The sequence below is a fragment of the Scyliorhinus torazame genome, chromosome 13, assembly GCF_047496885.1.
Source record: "Scyliorhinus torazame isolate Kashiwa2021f chromosome 13, sScyTor2.1, whole genome shotgun sequence".
Taxonomy (NCBI): domain Eukaryota; kingdom Metazoa; phylum Chordata; class Chondrichthyes; order Carcharhiniformes; family Scyliorhinidae; genus Scyliorhinus; species Scyliorhinus torazame.
The window spans coordinates 215205836-215226662 of record NC_092719.1 but is presented as its reverse complement, the minus strand read 5'-3'; the positions used below and the strand labels follow the sequence as shown (position 1 = coordinate 215226662).

General features: G+C 47.7%; 2 protein-coding genes across 2 annotated transcripts in view; one reads left to right on the top strand and one right to left on the bottom strand.

The window, feature by feature from the left end:
• The window catches only part of kbtbd12 (kelch repeat and BTB (POZ) domain containing 12), a 49735-nt gene extending 42922 nt beyond the window's left edge, over positions 1 to 6813 (bottom strand). The window contains exon 1 of the mRNA XM_072473052.1: positions 5603 to 6813. Coding sequence (XP_072329153.1) covers positions 5603 to 6669 — 1067 coding nt within the window. The 5' untranslated portion in view covers positions 6670 to 6813. The remainder of the gene's footprint in view (positions 1 to 5602) is intronic.
• LOC140388613 (monoglyceride lipase-like) overlaps positions 1 to 20827 on the top strand; it is a 160807-nt gene that overhangs the window by 53793 nt on the left and 86187 nt on the right. The gene's annotated exons all lie outside the window — the stretch shown is intronic.

The window sequence follows — 20827 nt, the reverse complement described above, 5'->3', positions numbered from 1 at the left end:
GCGATGGTAACTGCGCCTCTGCCGTTCCTGCCGGCACGGTACTCCACCAGCCCCGTGGTGGTGGCGGCCCTGAGAGCCTGGGGGCAATGGAGGAGACATGTGGGAACAGAGGGAGCATCGGTCTGGCCCCCAATCTGTAATAATCACCGGTTTGCCCCGGGAAATATGGATGGGGGGTGCCGGATATGGCAGAGAGCAGAGATTGAGAGGATGGGGGATATGTTCATAGAGGGGAGCTTTCCGAGTTTGGGGGCGCTGGAGGAGAAGCCTGGGCTGGCGAGGGGAAACAAATTCAGGTATCTGCAGGTGCGGGACTTCCTACGTAAACAGGTGTCAACCTTCCCGCTCCTACTGCTAAGGGGGATTCAGGACAGGGTAGTTTCCGGAGGGTGGGTGGGAGAAGGGAGGGTCTCTGACATTTACAAGGAACTTATGAGGTCAGAGGAGACGCAGACCGAAGAGCTGAAGTGCAAGTGGGAGAAGGAGCTGGGAGGAGAGATAGAAGATGGTCTATGGGCGGACGTGTTGAGTAGAGTCAACGCGTCCACAACATGTGCCAGGCTCAGCCTGATACAATTCAAGGTCGTTCATCGGGCTCACATGACAGTGGCCCGGATGTGCAGGTTCTTTGGGGTGGAAGACAGGTGTGCAAAATGTGCGGGAGGACCAGCGAACCATGTCCACATGTTCTGGGCATGTCCGAAGCTTAGGGGATTCTGGCAGGGGTTTGCAGATGTCATGTCCACGGTGTTAAAAACAAGGGTGGCACCGAGTCCAGAGGTGGCGATTTACGGGGTGTCGGATCATCCGGGAATCCATGAGGAGGAAGAGGCAGACATTCTAGCCTTTGTCTCCCTGGTAGCCCGGAGACGGATACTAGTAGCTTGGAGGGACTCAAAGCCCCCGAAGTCGGAGACCTGGCTATCGGACATGGCTAGCTTTCTCTGTTTGGAGAAAATCAAGTTCGCCTTGAGAGGGTCACTGTTAGGGTTCACCCGGAGGTGGCAACCGTTCGTCAACTTCTTCGCGGAGAATTAATCGTCAGCAGAAGGGGGGGGGGGGGGGGAGGGGTTAATAAAGGTGGCACCTGTAAGGGAGGGAGACGGATTTTGCATTATGTTTATAGTTTCATGTACATTGTTTATTTTGTTGTTATAATACCAAAAATAACTCAATAAAATGTTTATTAAAAAAAAAAGACCATAGAACAGTACAGGCGCTTCAGCCCACGATGTTGTGCCGACCATTTATCCTAATCTAAGATCAACCTAACCTACATCCCTTCAATTTACTGCTGTCCATGTGCCTGTCTAAGAGTCGCTTAAATGTCCCGAATGACTCTGACTCCACCACCTCTGCTGGCAGTGCACTCCACACACCCACCACTCTCTGTGTAAGAACCTGCCTCTGACATCTCCCCTATACCTTCCTCCAATCACCTTAAAATTATGTCCCCCCGTGACAGCCATTTCCACCCTGGGGAAAAGTCTCTGGCTATCCACTCTATCCATGCCTCGCATCACCTTGTACACCTCTATCAAGTCACCTCTCTGCCTTCTTCGCTCCAGTGAGAAAAGCCCTAGCTCCCTCAACCTTTCTTCATGAGCCATGCCCTTCAGTCCAGGCAGCATCCTGGTAAATCTCCTCTGTACCCTCTCCAAAGCATCCACATCCTTCCTATAATGAGACGACCAGAACGGTACACAATATTCCAAGTGTGGTCAAACTAGAGTTTTATAAAGCTGTAGCAAAACCTCGCGGCTCTTAAACTCAATCCCCCTGTTAATGAAAGCCAACACACCATACACCTTCTTAACAACCCTATCAACCTGTGTGGCAACTTTGAGGGATCTATGTATGTGGACCCCAAGATCCCGCTGTTCCTCCACACTTCCAAGAATCCTGCCTTTAACCCTGTATTCAGCATTCAAATTTGACTTTCCAAAATGAATCACTTCACATTTATCAAGGTTGAACTCCATCTGCCACTTCTCAGCCCAGCTCTGCATCCTGTCAATGTCCTGTTGTAACCTGCAACAACCCTCAACACTATCTACAACTCCCCCAACCTTCGTGTCATCGGCAAACTTACTAACCCACCCTTCCACTTCCTCATCCAAGTCATTTATAAAAACCACAAAGAGCAGAGGTCCCAGATCCCTGCGGGACACCACTGGTCACCGACCTCCAGGGGGAATACTTTCCATCCACTACCACTCGCTGTCTTCTTTCGGCCAGCCAATTCTGTATCCAGACAGTCAAATTTCCCTGTATCCCATGCCCCCTAACTTTCTGAATGAGCCTACCATGGGGAACCTTATCAAATACCTTACTGAAATCCACATCCACTGCCCGACTTTCATCAATGTGTCTCGTCACATCCTCAAAGAATTCAATGAGGCTTGTGAGGCATGACCTGCCCCTCACGAAGCCATGCTGACTATCTTTAATCAAACTATGTTTTTCTAAATAATCATAAATCCTATCTCTCAGAATCCTTTCCAATATTTTGCTTACCACAGACTTAAGACGGATGGGTCTGTAATTCCCAGGGATTTCCCTATTCCCTTTCTTGAACAGGGGAACAACATTCGCCTGGAGAGTGAGGACGCAAAGATCATCGCCAACGGCGCAGCAGTCTCCTCCCTCGCTTCCCGTACTAACCTTGGGTATATCCTGTCAGGCCCAGGGGACTTATCTATCCTGATGTTTTTCAAAATTTCCAGCACATCCTCCTTCTTAATACCAACCTGTTTGAGTCTATTAACCTGGTTCACACTGTTCTCATGGGCAACAAGGTCCCTCTCGTGAATACTGAAGCAAAGTATTCATTTCGGGCCTCCCCCATCTCCTCAGACTCTCGGCACAACTTCCCTCCACTATCCCTGATCGGCCCTACTCTCACTCTGATCATCCTCTTATTTCTCACATAAGTGTAGAACGCCTTGGGATTTTCCCTAATCCTTCCCGCCAGGGCTTTTACATGCACCCTGCTAGCTCTCCTCAGTCCATTTTTGTGTTCCTTCCTGGCTACCTTGTAACCCTCTAGAGCCGAGTCAGATCCTTGCTTCCTCAACCTTACGTAAGCTTCCTTCTTCCTCTTGACTAGAAGCTCCACTTCTCTTGTCATCCAAGGCTCCTTCATCTTACCATTCCTTCCTCGTCTCAGTGGGACAAAACTATTCAGCACTCGCAGCAAGTGCTCCTTAAACAACCCCCACATTACTGCTGTGCATTTCCCTAAGAACAATTGTTCCCACTTTATGCTCCTGTCTAATAGCAGTATAATTTCCCGTCCCCCAATTAAATACCTTCCCATACTGTGTGTTCCTATCCCTCTCCATGACTATGGTAAAGGTCAAGGAGTTGTGGTCACTGTCACCGAAATGCTCCCCCACCGAGACATCTGACACCTGGCCTGGTTCGTTGCCGAGCACCAAGTCCAATATGGTCTCCCCCCCTAGTCGGCCTATCTACATATTGAGTCAGGAATCCTTCCTGTACACACCTGACAAAATCTGCTCCATCCAAACCATTTGCTCTAAGGAGGTTCCAGTCAATATTAGGGAAGTTGAAGTCACCCATGACAACAACTCTGTTACTTCTGCACTTTTCCAAGATCTGCTGCCCAATCTGTTCGTCTATCTCTCTGCTGCTATTGGGGGGTCTATAGAATACTCCCAATAAAATGACTACTCCTTTCTTGTTTCTGACTTCCACCCATACTGACTCAGTAGACAAACCCTCCTCAACTGCCTCCTTTTCTACAGCTGTGGTGCACTCCCTAATCAACAGTGCCGCTCCCCCTCCTCTTTTACCTCCCTCCCTATTCTTCTGAAAACATCTAAACCCCGGAACATCTAACAACCATTCCTGCCCCTGTGAAATCCATGTCTCCGTAATGGCCACAACATCGTAGTTCCAAGTACTGATCCCCGAATCCCCGAATCACTGAAAACAATCCTGCAACTTTCAAATAATGGCTCCAAACGTTCCTTGAAAAACAGCAACAGATCTCTGGCGGTCTCGATTAATAATTGCACAGTTACAGGGAGAGGGGCTGCCAATTCTGGTGGGACATGTCGCTGGATATTTGATCACGTGACACTTTGCCTCCTGTAGATCAGGTCCCCTGTAACTTAGTCTTTGTTTGCAGCATTTTTAGAGAAATAACCCCAAGCGTGGTTGAAGGACACCCCATTTTGTATCGCGTGCTCAGTCGTTAAGCAATCATCTTGCCTGTTGTGAAGTCGGGGGAGGATGTCTCGCGGGCGGAAGTCAAAATCTACTCCAGGGTCTGCAAAGCCCAACCACATCTTCAGGTTGGAATAAAACCAAAATACTGCAGTGCTGGAAATCCGAAATCAAAACAGAAAATGCCAGAAAAGCCTTAGCAGGTCTGGCAGCATCTGTGGAGAGAGAAGCAGGATTAGCGTTTCGAGTCCAACACGTATCCTTCGAAGGCAGAGTCATGTTGGACTCAGTTTCTCTTTCACCGGATGCTGCCAGAGGCTGAGATGTTCCAGCATTTTCTGTTTTCATTTTGCAGTTATAGACTTGCTACTTTGGAAAACCTAAATATTGCCGCAGTCTGATTCGTTTCCCTGGATTTAGAAGCTATGAGCTTACGTACCAGGTACTGTAGCAGTTTATTTAACAGAAGTAAAATCATAAATTTGTCTCATTTTACCTCCTATAAACTTTGGCCACTTCAGATAACCCCACAGACTTCTCTTTTCTAAAGACAGGATCCCCAACCTGTTTGGACCTTCGTAATAGTACCCCTGGGCTCTTTCGTCTATTTTGTTTCTCGTCCTGTGCCTCTACATCTATTTTGTACTAAAGAGATTAGGGCTGCTTACTGTATTCCAAGTGTAGTCCAGCCAAGATTCAATTGAAGTTTCACATAAACTCTTTACTTTATAACTTTTATTCAATTAGGGATGAAGCCTAATGTTTCATTTGGGTTTTCAATAGTCTTGTTAACCCGTGTTGCTACTTTCAATGATTTGCGAATCTGTCGTACTCTCTGTCCCTCCCCCTCTCTTGGCAGGGTGCAAACCTATTGTAGAAAATTCCCCATGACCAGGACAGCTTGGCACAGTCATTGGTAAAAAGCAGTAGGGCAGACTACGTGGAAACTCATCTTGGCACAGAAGGGCACATTGATATTAAGTCAAGGACAAAGAGGTTCTATGGCACAACAGGCCAGCAGCTCCAGGTTTAAGTCCCTCTTCAGCACCCGATGGCCATGGAAGGTGTGTTCATAATGTAACGCAACAGGTTGATTATCAGCCTGTGCATCCTTCCAATATGCCTGGTCGGCAGATGATAAGAGTGGGAGTGTTTCCTGGTAAACAGTACTGCAGAAGGCAACAGAAAACCACTACAGTACTTTGTCAATCATCGTCATGGGCCAATCCAATGGAAGTCCATTGTCACCAATTCTTCCTTCGGGCATGAGAACCTGAGGGAGGAGGAGAAGGGGGACCTTTGCTCATCATCTGGCTTCTGTAATCTGGATTGGTTCTTGCTGACATTGAGGGTTGCTTTCCACCCCCTCCCTCCCACCTGGAAAACGAAATGCACAAAAGGTACCCACCTCACTATCTCCACATCGTTTGTCTTCTGCCTTGATAGTTTACTCACTCCTGCTTCACCAGTTAAAATAATGTCATTGTTTTCAGTCACGACTCCAGTGCAGACATAGCCCAAGGCTTCGCCAGATCTTGGTGACACAATGTAATAAGACTTTTTCGTTGTGGGTGCATAACAATAGTTGGTTTCCGTATAACTCTTGTGTCTTGACCTTATTCCTTGACCGTTGTTCCCAATGCAGAGGAGGAGATCAGTATTTTCCATTCCGTAACGCAGGCTGAGGGGTGGATGTTGCCGGGCCTTATGGATGGTGTCTATAGCAACCTGAATCATGTTGTAGCATTCCACGTTGCTAAGGAGGACAATGTTCCTTTTAAGGCTCTCCTTCAAGAAGCTGGGACTGATGAGCTCCAATCTTACCTTCCTCATGAGTTCCACAAGGCAAACTGCCCGTGAGCTCCGGTCATAGTTCACCCACCGAAGCACCAAATCCAAGATGCTCTCCTCACGAGAAATATTGAGATCATCAGAGCAGACCAAGGGTAGCAACTGATGTCCTTCTATCTCTAGCACCTCCTCCTGCAAACAAACCTCTGCAAAGTGCCGGTGGAGGTACTTACCCGCTTGTTCAGCGAGGTCTTCAGCTGCGAGCTGCTTTGCAAAGTAATAAATCCCAAGACAGTTTGATGCGTCCATGTGACCCATCATGTACTCCTGGCAAGCCAGGAAAATGGCTTCCATTTGGAGGAAATAAGCCATCATGGCCACTCCCTGGACATTGGAGTTGGTGAGACACAGATCTGAATGGTACATGTAGTTTAAAATAATGGCCACACTCTCCGACTGCGCATCATGTAACACAACTTCTCTCTGACTACACTCTGCCAGGCCACAGGTGAACATTGCCTGGAAGTAAGGGCTGAAAGCGGCCAGCAGGAGGCGGTGGCATGGGTACCTGGACCCTTGTGCCACAAGCACAACATCAGTTAACTCATCCGAGTCCTTCATCTTATTAATCTGGCGAAGCAAATTCAAGCTGTGTTTGACTCGAACATTGTCCTCACGATCCATGGCAGCCAGCAGCTATTTCCCGTTGCACAGAGGGAAAATAGCAAAAGGTTTTGTGCTATTTTAAGTTTTTCTTTGCTGTCACTTGATTCAAGTGAGGTTGTCACCCTCAATTTCTTCAGTCCGTGATAGCTGATAACTATCTTCAGTCTGCAAACAGAACAGATTAAATAAATCACAACCAGAATTCCCTGTCACCCGTACCCCAACATCATTAAATAAATAAATAGTTGTGTCGGAACAGACTCAGACCATTCAGCCCTTCAGGTTTGTTCCACCATTTCCTGACTTCACCTCTAATAAGTCGACCCATTTAACCCCAGTATAATTCTGGCGAATTTGCACTGCATTCCCCCCAATGCCAATATTTCCTTTCTGGAGATGTGTCATGAACTGAACATATACTTCAGATGTGAGCTGACCAGGACTTTCTACAGCAGAAGCATGCATTAATGTTCTGCGAGCACCTCTGTTAAGGTCAGTGTTTGTTGACCATTCCTAATTGCCCTTGAGAAGATGGTGGTGAACCGCCTTCTTGAACCGCTGCAGTCCGTGTGGTGTAGGTACATCCACAGTGCTGTTAGGGAGGGAGCTCCAGGATTTTGACCCACCGACAGTGAAGGAACGGCCAATATATTTCCCAGTCAGGATGGTGAGTGACTTGGACGAGAACTTGCCCCTGGTGGGTTTCCCATGCATCTACTGCCCTTGTGCTTCTAGGTGGTAGAGCTTTACGGGTTTGGAAGGTGCTGTCGAAGGTGGCTTGGTGAGTTGTTGCAGTGCATCTTGTAGATGGTACACACTGTGCCATCACTTCCTCCACTTTGCATACCAGTATTCGGTTTAACTTCTAATTGTTTATTGTACCTGTCCGCTAAGTTCCAGTGATTGGTACATATAGACACCCAAATCTCTTTGCTTCTAGACAGTTCCTAGATTCTGTTTCCATTCAGGAAACATTTGCTTTGACTTTCTTTGATCAGCATCTCCTTATAAAACCCCATTTGTCAGTTTTGCCCATACATTTAATTTAGCTCTGTCCATTTGTACCTTCCTGCTTACATCTGCAAATTTATTGTGCCTCTTGACTTCATGTCACCTGTAAACTTGACGGTAGAACTCTCTTCTCCTTTTTCTGAGTCCCTGTTAAAGATTGTGAAAAGCTGAGGGCTCACTATAGATCCCTGGGAAACACCACTTGTCAAACCCTCCCAATTCATGGAGAAACACTTTGCCCCCTGCTCTGTGTCACCGAGATGCCCCTCAATCAATTTCCAGGAAATGATGTAAGACTATCTCCAATTCCGAATGTTTTTATCTCTGCGAATGATCTCCTGTACTAAACTTTACCAAATACCTTCTGGACGTCATTATGATCCCAGACTAGACCCCAACAGTGACTAGGATGCGGGACAGAAACCGCAATATTTTATTTTCATTTTATAAGACTGTGAGGAAAGGATTCCTCATTCCAGGGATGATTACCCAAAGAAATAGGGATATGGTAAATTAAAACAAACTTTATTGCTGATAGTATTAAACAAATCTTTGACATCACATCAGAAAATAGCTTACAATTACTCCTTAAACAATACTACTCAATATAATGAATACAATACCCTTAACTGCTATCTTTATTACCACTCAAACAACAAGGGAAAACCCCATCACAGCTGTCAACTATTGTTAAATACCATTGGCACTCAGGAATACTTGCTTCACAGAGATGTTCTTTGAGAAATAGAGATTTGTTTGACACCGCTTTAAAAACATGATCTGGCCCCTGTCAGAACCATGCAGAAACTCTGGCTGTATTTCTTTGGACGGTGAGTCTTAGCTTGTTATAGCTCCCCCTTGTTCTCAGACAAGTCTGCACTGCTTCAAAAACTTAACCCATTTTAACTGAACTGCAGTGAGAGCAAAACTGCTTGACGTCTGGTCACAGCTTTATTCAGCTCGCAACTAAACTGCTTTCTGCAAAATGCCTGATGCCTTAGCTCCACCCAGTAATTGCATCATCCTACCAAGATGAAATCTAATTAACTCCACAAGGAATCCCCTTAATCCCAAACAAAATTACATCAGCCCAAGCCTTTTACGATGGATTAATTGTGCTCCCAAAATATACTTGGCTTTCAAATTAGGATTTATTTTTTAAACATGGCTGCAGCAGTCACACACACACTAAGCCAGGCGTTTAATCCTTACTGCACTAAGTACCTACAACACAATACATCTGAAATTCCAAATTCATCACAAAGTTCCTGTCGATAACACCCACAGCTACATTCCCCCATCCAACACACTAAACAATTCGAATCAACTCGTCAAGCATGACTTACCCTTCATTAAAACATGATGACTTTCTCTCAACAACTCAAATCTGTCCAATTGTTCCTTCGCTTGTCGTAAATAAACTGAAAAGGTAAAGCCCCCCCCCCCCCCCCCCCGAGGTTAAAGGAGACCACTTGGCCCATTAAATGCATGTCAGCCTAATACCACCTGCCAGCTCTTGGTCCGTGGCCCTGGAGGTTATGGCATTTCAAGTGCATGTCCTTGAAAAAGCCCTAAATATAAATCACATCCTACCACTGCCATTGCTGCCTCTGGTGTAAAACTATTCCTCAGAATCACTGACGGTAGATTCTAATGATTTCCCCATAACACCGTTAGACTGACAGGTTTGTAACCCCCTTATCCTTTTAATAACCTCAATCATATCACCCCTCAACCTTCCACACTCTTGCGAATATAAATTATGTTGATGCAACTTGTTAAGTATTACCAAGTGCCTGAGAAAAGCTCCAAGCAATCACACTGGACCATGGAGATGGAGTTTAAAACATTTTTTTTTACAGAGAGAGCACATATGTAAAGAAAGAATTTGCATTTACAGAGCGCTTCTCACAACCTCAGGACATCCCAATTTGCTTTACAGTCAATGAAACACTTATTGAGTTACAGCTATTATTATAGTGCAGGAAATGAGGCAATTAATTTTCACACAGAAAGATCCGGAAACCAGCAAAACAAAGGCCCAGCTGCCGCAATCTATTTTTAGTGATGTTGCTTGAGAGATCATTATTTACCAAGACACCAGGGGGAACTCTTCTTCAAAATAGGTGCTGTGGGATATTTAGCTTCCATCTGATAGGGTAGATGTGGCATCGGTTTAACATCTCGTCAGAAAGACGGCACCTCCGACGGTGCAGCATTCCCTCAGTATTCCACCTCCGACGGTGCAGCACTCCCTCAGTATTCCACCTCCGACGGTGCAGCACTCCCTCAGTATTCCACCAGAGGGCCTGCCCAAGTGAAGGACTCAAGTGTCTGGAGTGGAACTTGATCCCACAACCATCGAGCTCAGGTGAGAATTAATAATAAAACAAAATTAAATCCCTACGGCCTCTAACGAAACCCGCTCTGCCTTTCCTTCCCAAAACCTATATTTTTCTCCTGCTTGCTGAATCTGCAGGTGATCCAGCTCTGGGGTATAGATGGCCGCCACACTGAGTGGTAGAAGTTTGGGACTCTCTTCTGCAATTGGCATTTTTTCGAAGTCAGTTGTTAAATTGCAGTCTGAAATTGATAGCTGTTTGTTAACCAATGTTAATAAGGAAAGGATGTCCCGAAGCGTGGTACATTGGCGAGACCATGCAGCCGCTGCGACAACGGATGAACAGACATCGTGCAACAGTCGCCAGGCAGGAATGTTCCCTTCCAGTCGGGGAACACTTCAGCAGTCAAGGGCATTCAACCTCTGACCTTCAGGTAAGTGTTCTCCAAGGTGACCTTCAGGGCGCGTGACCACGCAGGATTGCCAAGCAGAAACTGATAGCCAAGTTCCGCACACATGAGTGCGGCCTTAACCGGGACCTGGGATTCATGTCGCATTACGTTTACCAGCACCATTTAGCCTGGGCTTGCGAAATCCTACCAACTGTCCTGGCTTGAGACAATTCACACCTCTTTAACCTGTGATTATTCCTCTCTCCAGTCACACCGTCTGGACCTGTAAAGACTTAATTATCTGCAAAGACTCGCATTCAAAGTATCATCTTGCATCATTGGCTTTGTCTATATATGTGCTTGTGGAACCCACCTCTTCACTCACCTGAGGAAGGAGCAGCGCTCCGAAAGCTAGTGCTTCGAAACAAACCTGTTGGACTTTAACCTGGTGCTGCAAGACTTCTTACTGTGCCCACCCCAGTCCAACGCCGTCATCTCCACATCAAAGTTAATAAGAGACACAGGAGGTCTTGTAGCTCAGTGACAGCATCCTTACCTCTGGCCCAGAAGCTCTGGTTTCAAGTCCAACACTGGGACTTGTTGGCCATGTGGTTCAACAGGCTGATAATCAGCTGGAGAATCTTTCCACTGCTTCCCCACTGCTCCCCAAAGAGAAAAAAAGTGTCTGTGAGGATACATATGCTTAGAAAAAGGGATATGCGACAAAGATGGACAGAATTAGGTCATAGACTAACCTGATCTCACTGAATAGCAGAACAGGCTTGAAGGGGAAAATGGCTTCTCCTGTTCCTATGTTTCGAATCTCTCAGGAGACTTTTCATCAAGTGAATTGTTTCACCAAAAGAAAAACGATCTTCCAGCAAAGATTCCTTTCTCTTTTACACATTTAGAGTACCCAATTATTCTTTTCCAATTAAGGGACAATTAGCATGACCAATCCACCTACCTTGCACATCTTTGGGTTGTGGGGGCAAGACCCACGCAGACATGGGGAGAAAGTGCAAACTCCGCACGGACAGTGACCCGGGGCCGAACCGGGATCCTCGGCGCTGTGAGGCAACAGTGCTAGCCACTGCACCACCGTGTCGTCCTGATTCCTTCCTCAAAGTTCTTGTGAAGCGCTTGAACTTTGATATTGATTGACTTACTGTCAGCTTGCAGTGTGATGCCTGAGCAGTCAACCAAATTCTTGGTGTGTTTCTAAAGTTCTTCTGCAGCTTTGAATGTAATAAATTAGGAAGTACGCATAATTGAAGCAAACTGTAAACAGCACATGAAAGCTTCATTCATAAAGTTTTAACGTAATACGGTTCAAACTTCTAGGTTTCAATATGCCAGTAACTGCCAATATTTGTGCGATGCATCATTTTTCAACAGTTCACCTTTTCTTGGATTACTGCCATATTCAATCAGTTTCAGCATCATTAGTGGCATTAATATTAAATGTGTATGAATAATGCTTTCATAAGCTATTTGGTGTTTGTTTCTGTCATGTGTACTTCCAAAGTTATTAAAGTTTGAAGTTACACAAGAACTTTATAAACACCCTGGTCCTTTGTTAATCCTATGACTGTAACCATTGTATATATAATTACTTTACATTCTGTAACCCACTTTCACTAAAAGCTCCATCCATGCCACAGGACACAATATTTATGATAGTTTTAAGTAACTTAAATATTAAATAAAGAACTATGTATCTTAGGTATTTTTCTTAGCATCCTCCTTCAGATACTCTGCCCGAAGAGGGTAATATAATCTTTATTAGTGTATTGTAGCCACCTAAATTGGCGAACTCCCGATTTAAAATGGCGAACGGCAAGGGCTGATGGGAAAGTCAGCCAACATAGACAGAAATCAGCAGGTGCAGGTTTGCTGTGTCTTTAACTCTGCAAAAGGCCAGACAACATCGATACCAGCGACCATCAGCATAACAATGTAGCAGCCATCTACATACTGATGAGCAATCCCCGGGAACAATAAGTAACATTTGGGACACACAAGGCAAAGCCAGACTCCCCGGCGCCAGCAGGAGCCAACACAAAGGAGGTGAACGAGCACCTCAAGACCGCCCATCGATCAGGGAACTGCTCCAGTATTGGAGAAATCGAACCAAGCGATTGGGACAAAGTCCAATCACTTGGGACCAGGTACAGGGTCCGCCCCGAAAGGCGGGAAGCCCCTGGGGACTATAAGAGTTAAGCCCCAAGTTCAAATCTCTCTCTTCACCTCTTCGTCCTGCCCGGGTCACCCAGCAACACGAACCAACATTGACCGTGACCGGTGCAGTGACCGCCGACAGAAGTAAGTCTTAATTCAACGCTCGCTACGAGATAGGCGCTCCTAGCTACCAATCTGTACCAACTTCGAATCCCGCAGACTCAGAACCCGAACGAAAGGCCATTTGTTCCCCTGACCTGGTGGGCCAGTCCGAACTTAAGTATAGGCCTGGTGGTTGTAGAAGTAGCTTAGATGTAGAATTTGTGCATGAGTAGCGATTACTGTGTATAATAAATGTGCTTTGATTTGAATCTTACCAATCGGTGTATTGGGTCATTGATCATTACTCGGACTTGAACCTCGTGGCGGTATCATAAAGATACCTGGCGACTCGAGAGCAAAGGTAATAAAACAGAGCAATTGAACCAACGGAAAGTTAGCAACAGTATAATCGTTATTAGTGTTACAAATAGGCTTACATTAACACTGCAATGAAGTTACTGTGAAAAGCCCCTAGTCGCCACATTCCGGTGCCTGTTCGGGTACACTGAGGAAGAATTCAGAATGTCCAATTCACCTAACAAGCACGTCTTTCAGGACTTGTGGGAGGAAACCGGAGCACCCGGAGGAAACCTACGCAGACACGGGGAGATCGTGCAGACTCCGCACAGACAGTGACCCAAGCCGGGAATCGAACCTGGGACCCTGGCGCTGTGAAGCCACAGTGCTAACCACTGTGCTACCATGCCACCCATGGGCTTCCATTTGATTGGTGCCTGATAATGCTTGGCAAAATGCTGCAGTGGTTTGCTATTGCCTTCTGCAGTTTGTCCGACCAGGTAACTCTCCCACTCTTGTCGTCTGCCATCAGGAGTATTGGAAAGATTTACAGTCTGATGATCAACCTATTTGGCTACATAAAGAAAGCACCTTCCGTATTTAGATTATATTTAGATTTATTGTCACGTGTACCGAGGTACAGTGAAAAGTATTGTTCTGCGTACAGTCCAGTCAGATCATTCCACACATGAAAAAACATAGGACAGAAGATAAATACACAATGTAAATACATAGGCATAGACATCGGGTAAAGCATATGGAGTCTAGTGCTACAACAGTAGAGAAGATGCGTAGAGTGATCAGTTCAGTCCATAAGAGGGTCATTCAGGAGTCTGCTATGGCGGGGAAGAAGCTGTTTCTGAGAAGTGCGTGTTCTCAGACTTTTGTATCTTCTGCCCGATGGAAGAAGTCGGAAGAGAGAATAAGCCGGGTGGGAGGGGGTCTTTGATTTTGCTGCCTGCTTTCCCAAGGCAGCAGGAGGTGTAGACAGAGTCAATGTGGACATGCCAAATTTCCTAGGTTTCTGAGGAAGTATAGGCGCTGTTGTGCTTGCTTGGTCATAGCGTAGACGTGGGTGGACCAGGACAGATTGTTGGTGATGTGCACACCTAGGAATTTGAAGCTGTCAACCATCTCCACCTCGGCCCCGTTGATGCAGACAGGGGTGTGTATGATAATTGCCTTCCTGAAGTCGATGATTAGCTCCTTAGTTTTGCTGACATTGAGGGAGAGATTGTTGTCGATGCACCATGCCACTAAGTTCTCTATCGCCCTCCTGTACTCTGAATTATTGTTGTTTGAGATCCAACCCACGACGGTCATGTCATCAGCAAACTTGTAGATGGCGTTGGAGGTGAATTTTGCCACACAGTCATGTGCGTATAAGGAGTATAGCAGAGGGCTAAGTGCGCAGCCTTGCGGGACCCCGGTATTGAGGACTATTGCGGAGGAAGTGTTGTTGTTTATCCTTACTGATTGTGGTCTATGGGTCAGAAAGTCGAGGATCCAGTTGCAGAGGGAGGAGCCAAGTCCTAGGTTTTGGTGTTTGGATATGAGTTGGGCTTGGTTTATGGTGTTGAAGGCGGATCTGTAGTCTGACGTAGGTTGTCGAGGTGTTCCAGGGATGCGTGTAGGGCCAGGGAGATAGCGTCTGCTGTGACCAAGTGTGGTGGTATGACCAGCAAATTTTGAAGTAGAACTTGGATCCAGAGTTTCTGGTGTAAAGGTAGGTACGGTACCTCCCTCATCAAAGCATCAATGATGCAGAATAAAACGTCACCATTAATTTATCGTCCTCTGCCTTTGCTGACCACACACAGCTCAAAGAGTAAAATCTGTTCAAGGAGATTTCCATGTGTTATGTTTAACTCCGTCACGGAACGTTCAGCTCCCTCTTCCATTTCAGTTCATCTTTCATACACAAGCCCAAATCTGGAGTATTTCTGCCCGTGAAAATGAAAATTCCTCCGCCAACTCCTCAGCGCTCGCAAATCGGCCCTCCAAAAACAAATCCGTCATCATAGCACCGCCTTTCTCCTCCCATCACCTAAACCGTCACCTACTTCCATACCTCCCCCAATTTGAGGTGCTGCCAAAATTATCCCCATACCTTCAGCGTGGAGGCCAGCTCTAGATTCCCCGAGTACTTCCCCGGAGAAAAAGCCGTGACCAGTCCTTAATCCCGACCCCCTATATGAACTCGACTCCATCTGCATCCATAGCCTCCGGATCCCCACAGCAACCCAGCATACTCTCAGTGTTCGCCTCCCAATAATAATACAGCAGACTTGGCAAGGCCAAACCACCCGGCTCCAATACCTCGGAAGCACCGTCTTCCTAATCCTGGCTACTTTTTCCGTCTGAATGAACGTCAAAATCAATCTCCCCCCCCCCCCCGCGAAAAAAGGATTTTGGCTTTAAAAAATCGGCAAACACTGAAATAAAAACAGGAAACGGGGCAGGACATTCAATTGCACCGACTGAATTCTGCCGGCCAAGGATGGAGAGAGGCTAGCCTGTCCCACCTCGGCAAGCCGCCTTTAAACCCTGTTCACCAGGCTCGTAAAATTCAATTTCCGAAGCCGGGCCCAATCCCGGGCCACCCGCACCCCTAAATATCTAAAACGGGAACCCGTAAGACAAAGCGACAACACCCCGCAGAGTGACCCCCCTCCCCAGCTGAGTTACCGAGAAACAATCACTTTTCTCCCAATTCAATTTATACCCTGAAAAAGCCCCAAATCGCTTCAGCAGTGACATGATATCACCCATCAGCATACAAGGATATCCTGTGTTCAACCCCTCACCACCTCCTCCCCACCACTTACTATCCTTCTCCATCTATCCGAAGCCCTCAGGTAAAGGCCAATGGCGCAATTGCCAAAGTGAACAAGAGGGCGTGCATAGGACATCCCTTTCTCGTTCCCCTGAGCCACTGAAAATATCCCGAGCTCAAATTGTTTTTTTTTTTAATTAAATATTTTATTGAAAATTTTTGGTCAACCAACACAGTACATTGTGCATCCTTTACACAATATTATAACAACACAAATAACAATGACCTATTTTATAAACAAAAAATGAATAAATAATAAATAACAAAAATGAAAACTAGCCCTAATTGGCAACTGCCTTATCACAAGTAACACTCTCCAAAAATATAATTTAACAGTCCAATATATAATTATCTGTAGCAACGACCTATACATACTATACAGTATATATTAACAACCCTGAGAGTCCTTCTGGTTCCTCCTCCCCCCCCCTCCCCCCCCCCCCCCCCCCCCCCCGATCCTGGGCTGCTGCTGCTGCCTTCTTTTTTCCATTCCATCTATCTTTCTGCGAGGTATTCGACGAACGGTTGCCACCGCCTGGTGAACCCTTGAGCCGACCCCCTTAGGACGAACTTAATCCGCTCTAGCTTTATAAACCCCGCCATGTCATTTATCCAGGTCTCCACCCCCGGGGGCTTGGCTTCTTTCCACATTAGCAATATCCTGCGCCGGGCTACTAGGGACGCAAAGGCCAAAACATCGGCCTCTCTCGCCTCCTGCACTCCCGGCTCTTGTGCAACCCCAAATATAGCCAACCCCCAGCTTGGTTCGACCCGGACTCCTACTACTTTTGAAAGCACCTTTGTCACCCCCATCCAAAACCCCTGTAGTGCTGGGCATGACCAGAACATATGGGTATGATTCGCTGGGCTTCTCGAGCACCTCGCACACCTATCCTCCACCCCAAAAAATTTACTGAGCCGTGCTCCAGTCATATGTGCCCTGTGTAATACCTTAAACTGAATCAGGCTTAGCCTGGCACACGAGGACGACGAGTTTACCCTGCTTAGGGCATCTGCCCACAGCCCCTCCTCGATCTCCTCCCCCAGCTCTTCATCCCATTTCCCTTTTAGTTCATCTACCATAGTCTCCCCTTCGTCCCTCATTTCCCTATATATATCTGACACCTTACCATCCCCCACCCATGTATTTGAGATCACTCTGTCCTGCACCTCTTGTGTCGGGAGCTGCGGGAATTCCCTCACCTGTTGCCTCGCAAAAGCCCTCAGTTGCATATACCTGAATGCATTCCTTTGGGGCAACCCATATTTCTCGGTCAGCGCTCCCAGACTCGCGAACTTCCCATCCACAAACAGATCTTTCAGTTGCGTTATCCCTGCTCTTTGCCACATTCCATATCCCCCATCCATTCCCCCCGGGGCAAACCTATGGTTGTTTCCTATCGGGGACCCCCCCAAGGCTCCAGTCTTTCCCCTATGCCGTCTCCACTGTCCCCAAATCTTCAGTGTAGCCACCACCACCGGGCTTGTGGTGTAGTTCCTCGGTGAGAACGGCAATGGGGCTGTCACCATAGCCTGTAGGCTAGTCCCCCTACAGGACGCCCTCTCTAATCTCTTCCACGCCGCTCCGTCCTCCTCTCCCATCCACTTACTCACCATTGAAATATTAGTGGCCCAATAATACTCACTTAGGCTCGGTAGTGCCAGCCCCCCCCTATCCCTGCTACGCTGTAAGAATCCCTTCCTCACTCTCGGGGTCTTCCCGGCCCACACAAAACCCATGATGCTCTTTTCAATCCTTTTAAAAAAAGCCTTCGTAGTCACCACCGGGAGGCACTGAAACACAAAGAGGAATCTCGGGAGGACCACCATCTTAACCGCCTGCACCCTCCCTGCCATTGACAGGGATACCATATCCCATCTCTTGAAATCCTCCTCCATCTGTTCCACCAACCGCGTTAAATTTAACCTATGCAATGTGCCCCAATTCTTAGCTATCTGGATCCCCAGGTAACGAAAGTCCCTTGTTACCTTCCTCAACGGTAGGTCCTCTATTTCTCTACTCTGCTCCCCTGGATGCACCACAAACAACTCACTTTTCCCCATGTTCAATTTATACCCTGAAAAATCCCCAAACTCCCCAAGTATCCGCATTATTTCTGGCATCCCCTCCGCCGGGTCCGCCACGTATAGTAGCAAATCGTCCGCATACAAAGATACCCGGTGCTCTTCTCCTCCCCTAAGTACTCCCCTCCACTTCTTGGAACCCCTCAACGCTATCGCCAGGGGCTCAATCGCCAGTGCAAACAATAATGGGGACAGAGGGCATCCCTGCCTTGTCCCTCTATGGAGCCGAAAATATGCAGATCCCCGTCCATTCGTGACCACGCTCGCCACTGGGGCCCTATACAACAGCTGCACCCATCTAACATACCCCTCTCCAAAACCAAATCTCCTCAGCACCTCCCACAAATAATCCCACTCCACTCTATCAAATGCTTTCTCGGCATCCATCGCCACTACTATCTCCGTTTCTCCCTCTGGTGGGGCCATCATCATTACCCCTAACAACCTCCGTATATTCGTGTTCAGCTGTCTCCCCTTCACAAACCCAGTTTGGTCCTCGTGGACCACCCCCGGGACACATTCCTCTATTCTCATTGCCATTACCTTGGCCAGGACCTTGGCATCTACATTTAGGAGGGAAATAGGTCTATAGGACCCGCATTGTAGCGGGTCCTTTTCCTTCTTTAAGAGAAGCGATATCGTTGCTTCAGACATAGACGGGGGCAGTTGTCCCCTTTCCTTTGCCTCATTAAAGGTCCTCGTCAGTACCGGGGCGAGCAAGTCCACATATTTTCTATAGAATTCGACTGGGAATCCATCCGGTCCCGGGGCCTTTCCCGCCTGCATGCTCCTAATTCCTTTCACCACTTCTTCTACCTCGATCTGTGCTCCCAGTCCCACCCTTTCCTGCTCTTCCACCTTGGGAAATTCCAGCCGATCCAAGAAGCCCATCATTCTCTCCCTCCCATCCGGGGGTTGAGCTTCATATAATTTTTTATAAAATGTCTTGAACACTCCATTCACTCTCTCCGCTCCCCGCTCCATCTCTCCTTCCTCATCCCTCACTCCCCCTATTTCCCTCGCTGCTCCCCTTTTCCTCAATTGGTGTGCCAGCAACCTGCTCGCCTTCTCCCCATATTCGTACTGTACACCCTGTGCCTTCCTCCATTGTGCCTCTGCAGTGCCTGTAGTCAGCAAGTCAAATTCTACATGTAGCCTTTGCCTTTCCCTGTACAGTCCCTCCTCCGGTGCTTCCGCATATTGTCTGTCCACCCTCAAAAGTTCTTGCAGCAACCGCTCCCGTTCTTTACTCTCCTGCTTCCCTTTATGTGCCCTTATTGATATTAGCTCCCCTCTAACCACCGCCTTCAACGCCTCCCAGACCACTCCCACCTGGACCTCCCCATTATCATTGAGTTCCAAGTACTTTTCAATGCACCCCCTCACCCTTAGACACACCCCCTCATCTGCCATTAGTCCCATGTCCATTCTCCAGGGTGGGCGCCCTCCTGTTTCCTCCCCTATCTCCAAGTCCACCCAGTGTGGAGCGTGATCCGAAATGGCTATAGCCGTATACTCCGTTCCCCTCACCTTCGGGATCAATGCCCTACCCAGCACAAAAAAGTCTATTCGCGAGTAGACTTTATGGACATAGGAGAAAAACGAGAACTCCTTACTCCTAGGTCTGCTAAACCTCCACGGGTCTACACCTCCCATCTGCTCCATAAAATCTTTAAGTACCTTGGCTGCTGCCGGCCTCCTTCCAGTCCTGGACTTCGACCTATCCAGCCCTGGTTCCAACACCGTATTAAAATCTCCCCCCATTATCAGCTTTCCCATCTCTAGGTCCGGAATGCGTCCTAGCATCCGCCTCATAAAATTAGCATCATCCCAGTTCGGGGCATATACGTTTACCAAAACCACCGTCTCCCCCTGTAGTTTGCCACTCACCATCACGTATCTGCCCCCGTTATCCGCCACTATAGTCTTTGCCTCGAACATTACCCGCTTCCCCACTAATATAGCCACCCCCCTGTTTTTCGCATCTAGCCCCGAATGGAACACCTGCCCCACCCATCCTTTGCGTAGCCTAACCTGGTCTATCAGTTTCAGGTGCGTTTCCTGTAACATAACCACATCTGCCTTAAGTTTCTTAAGGTGTGCGAGTCCCCGTGCCCTCTTTATCGGCCCGTTCAGCCCTCTCACGTTCCACGTGATCAGCCGAGTTGGGGGGCTTCCTACCCCCCCCCCCCTTGTCGATTAGCCATCACCTTTTTCCAGCTCCTCACCCGGTTCCCACGCAGCTGTATCTCCCCCAGGCGGTGCCCCCCCGCCCATCCTCTCCCATACCAGCTCCCCCCTCTCCCCAGCAGCAGCAACCCAGTAATTCCCATCTCCCACCCCCCCCCGCTAGATCCCCCGCTAGCGTAATTACTCCCCCCATGTTGCTCCCAGAAGTCAGCAAACTCTGGCTGACCTCGGCTTCCCCCCGTGACCTCGGCTCGCACCGTGCGACGCCCCCGCCTTCCTGCTTCTCTATTCCCGCCATGATTATCATAGCGCGGGAACCAAGCCCGCGCTTCTCCCTTGGCCCCGCCCCCAATGGCCAACGCCCCATCTCCTCCACCTCCCCTCCTCCCCCCATCACCACCTGTGGGAGAGAGAAAAGTTACCGCATCGCAGGATTAGTACATAAAACCCCTCTTTGCCCCCCACATTCGCCCCACCACTTTGTTCGAACGTTCTTTTTAATAACCCGCTCATTCCAGTTTTTCTTCCACAATAAAAGTCCACGCTTCATCCGCCGTCTCAAAGTAGCGGTGCCTCTCTCGATATGTGACCCACAGTCTTGCCGGTTGCAGCATTCCAAATTTTATCTTCTTTTTATGAAGCACCGCCTTGGCCCGATTAAAGCTCGCCCCCCTTCTCGCCACCTCCTTCACTCCAGTCTTGATAAACGCGGATCACCGCGTTCTCCCATTTACTACTCCG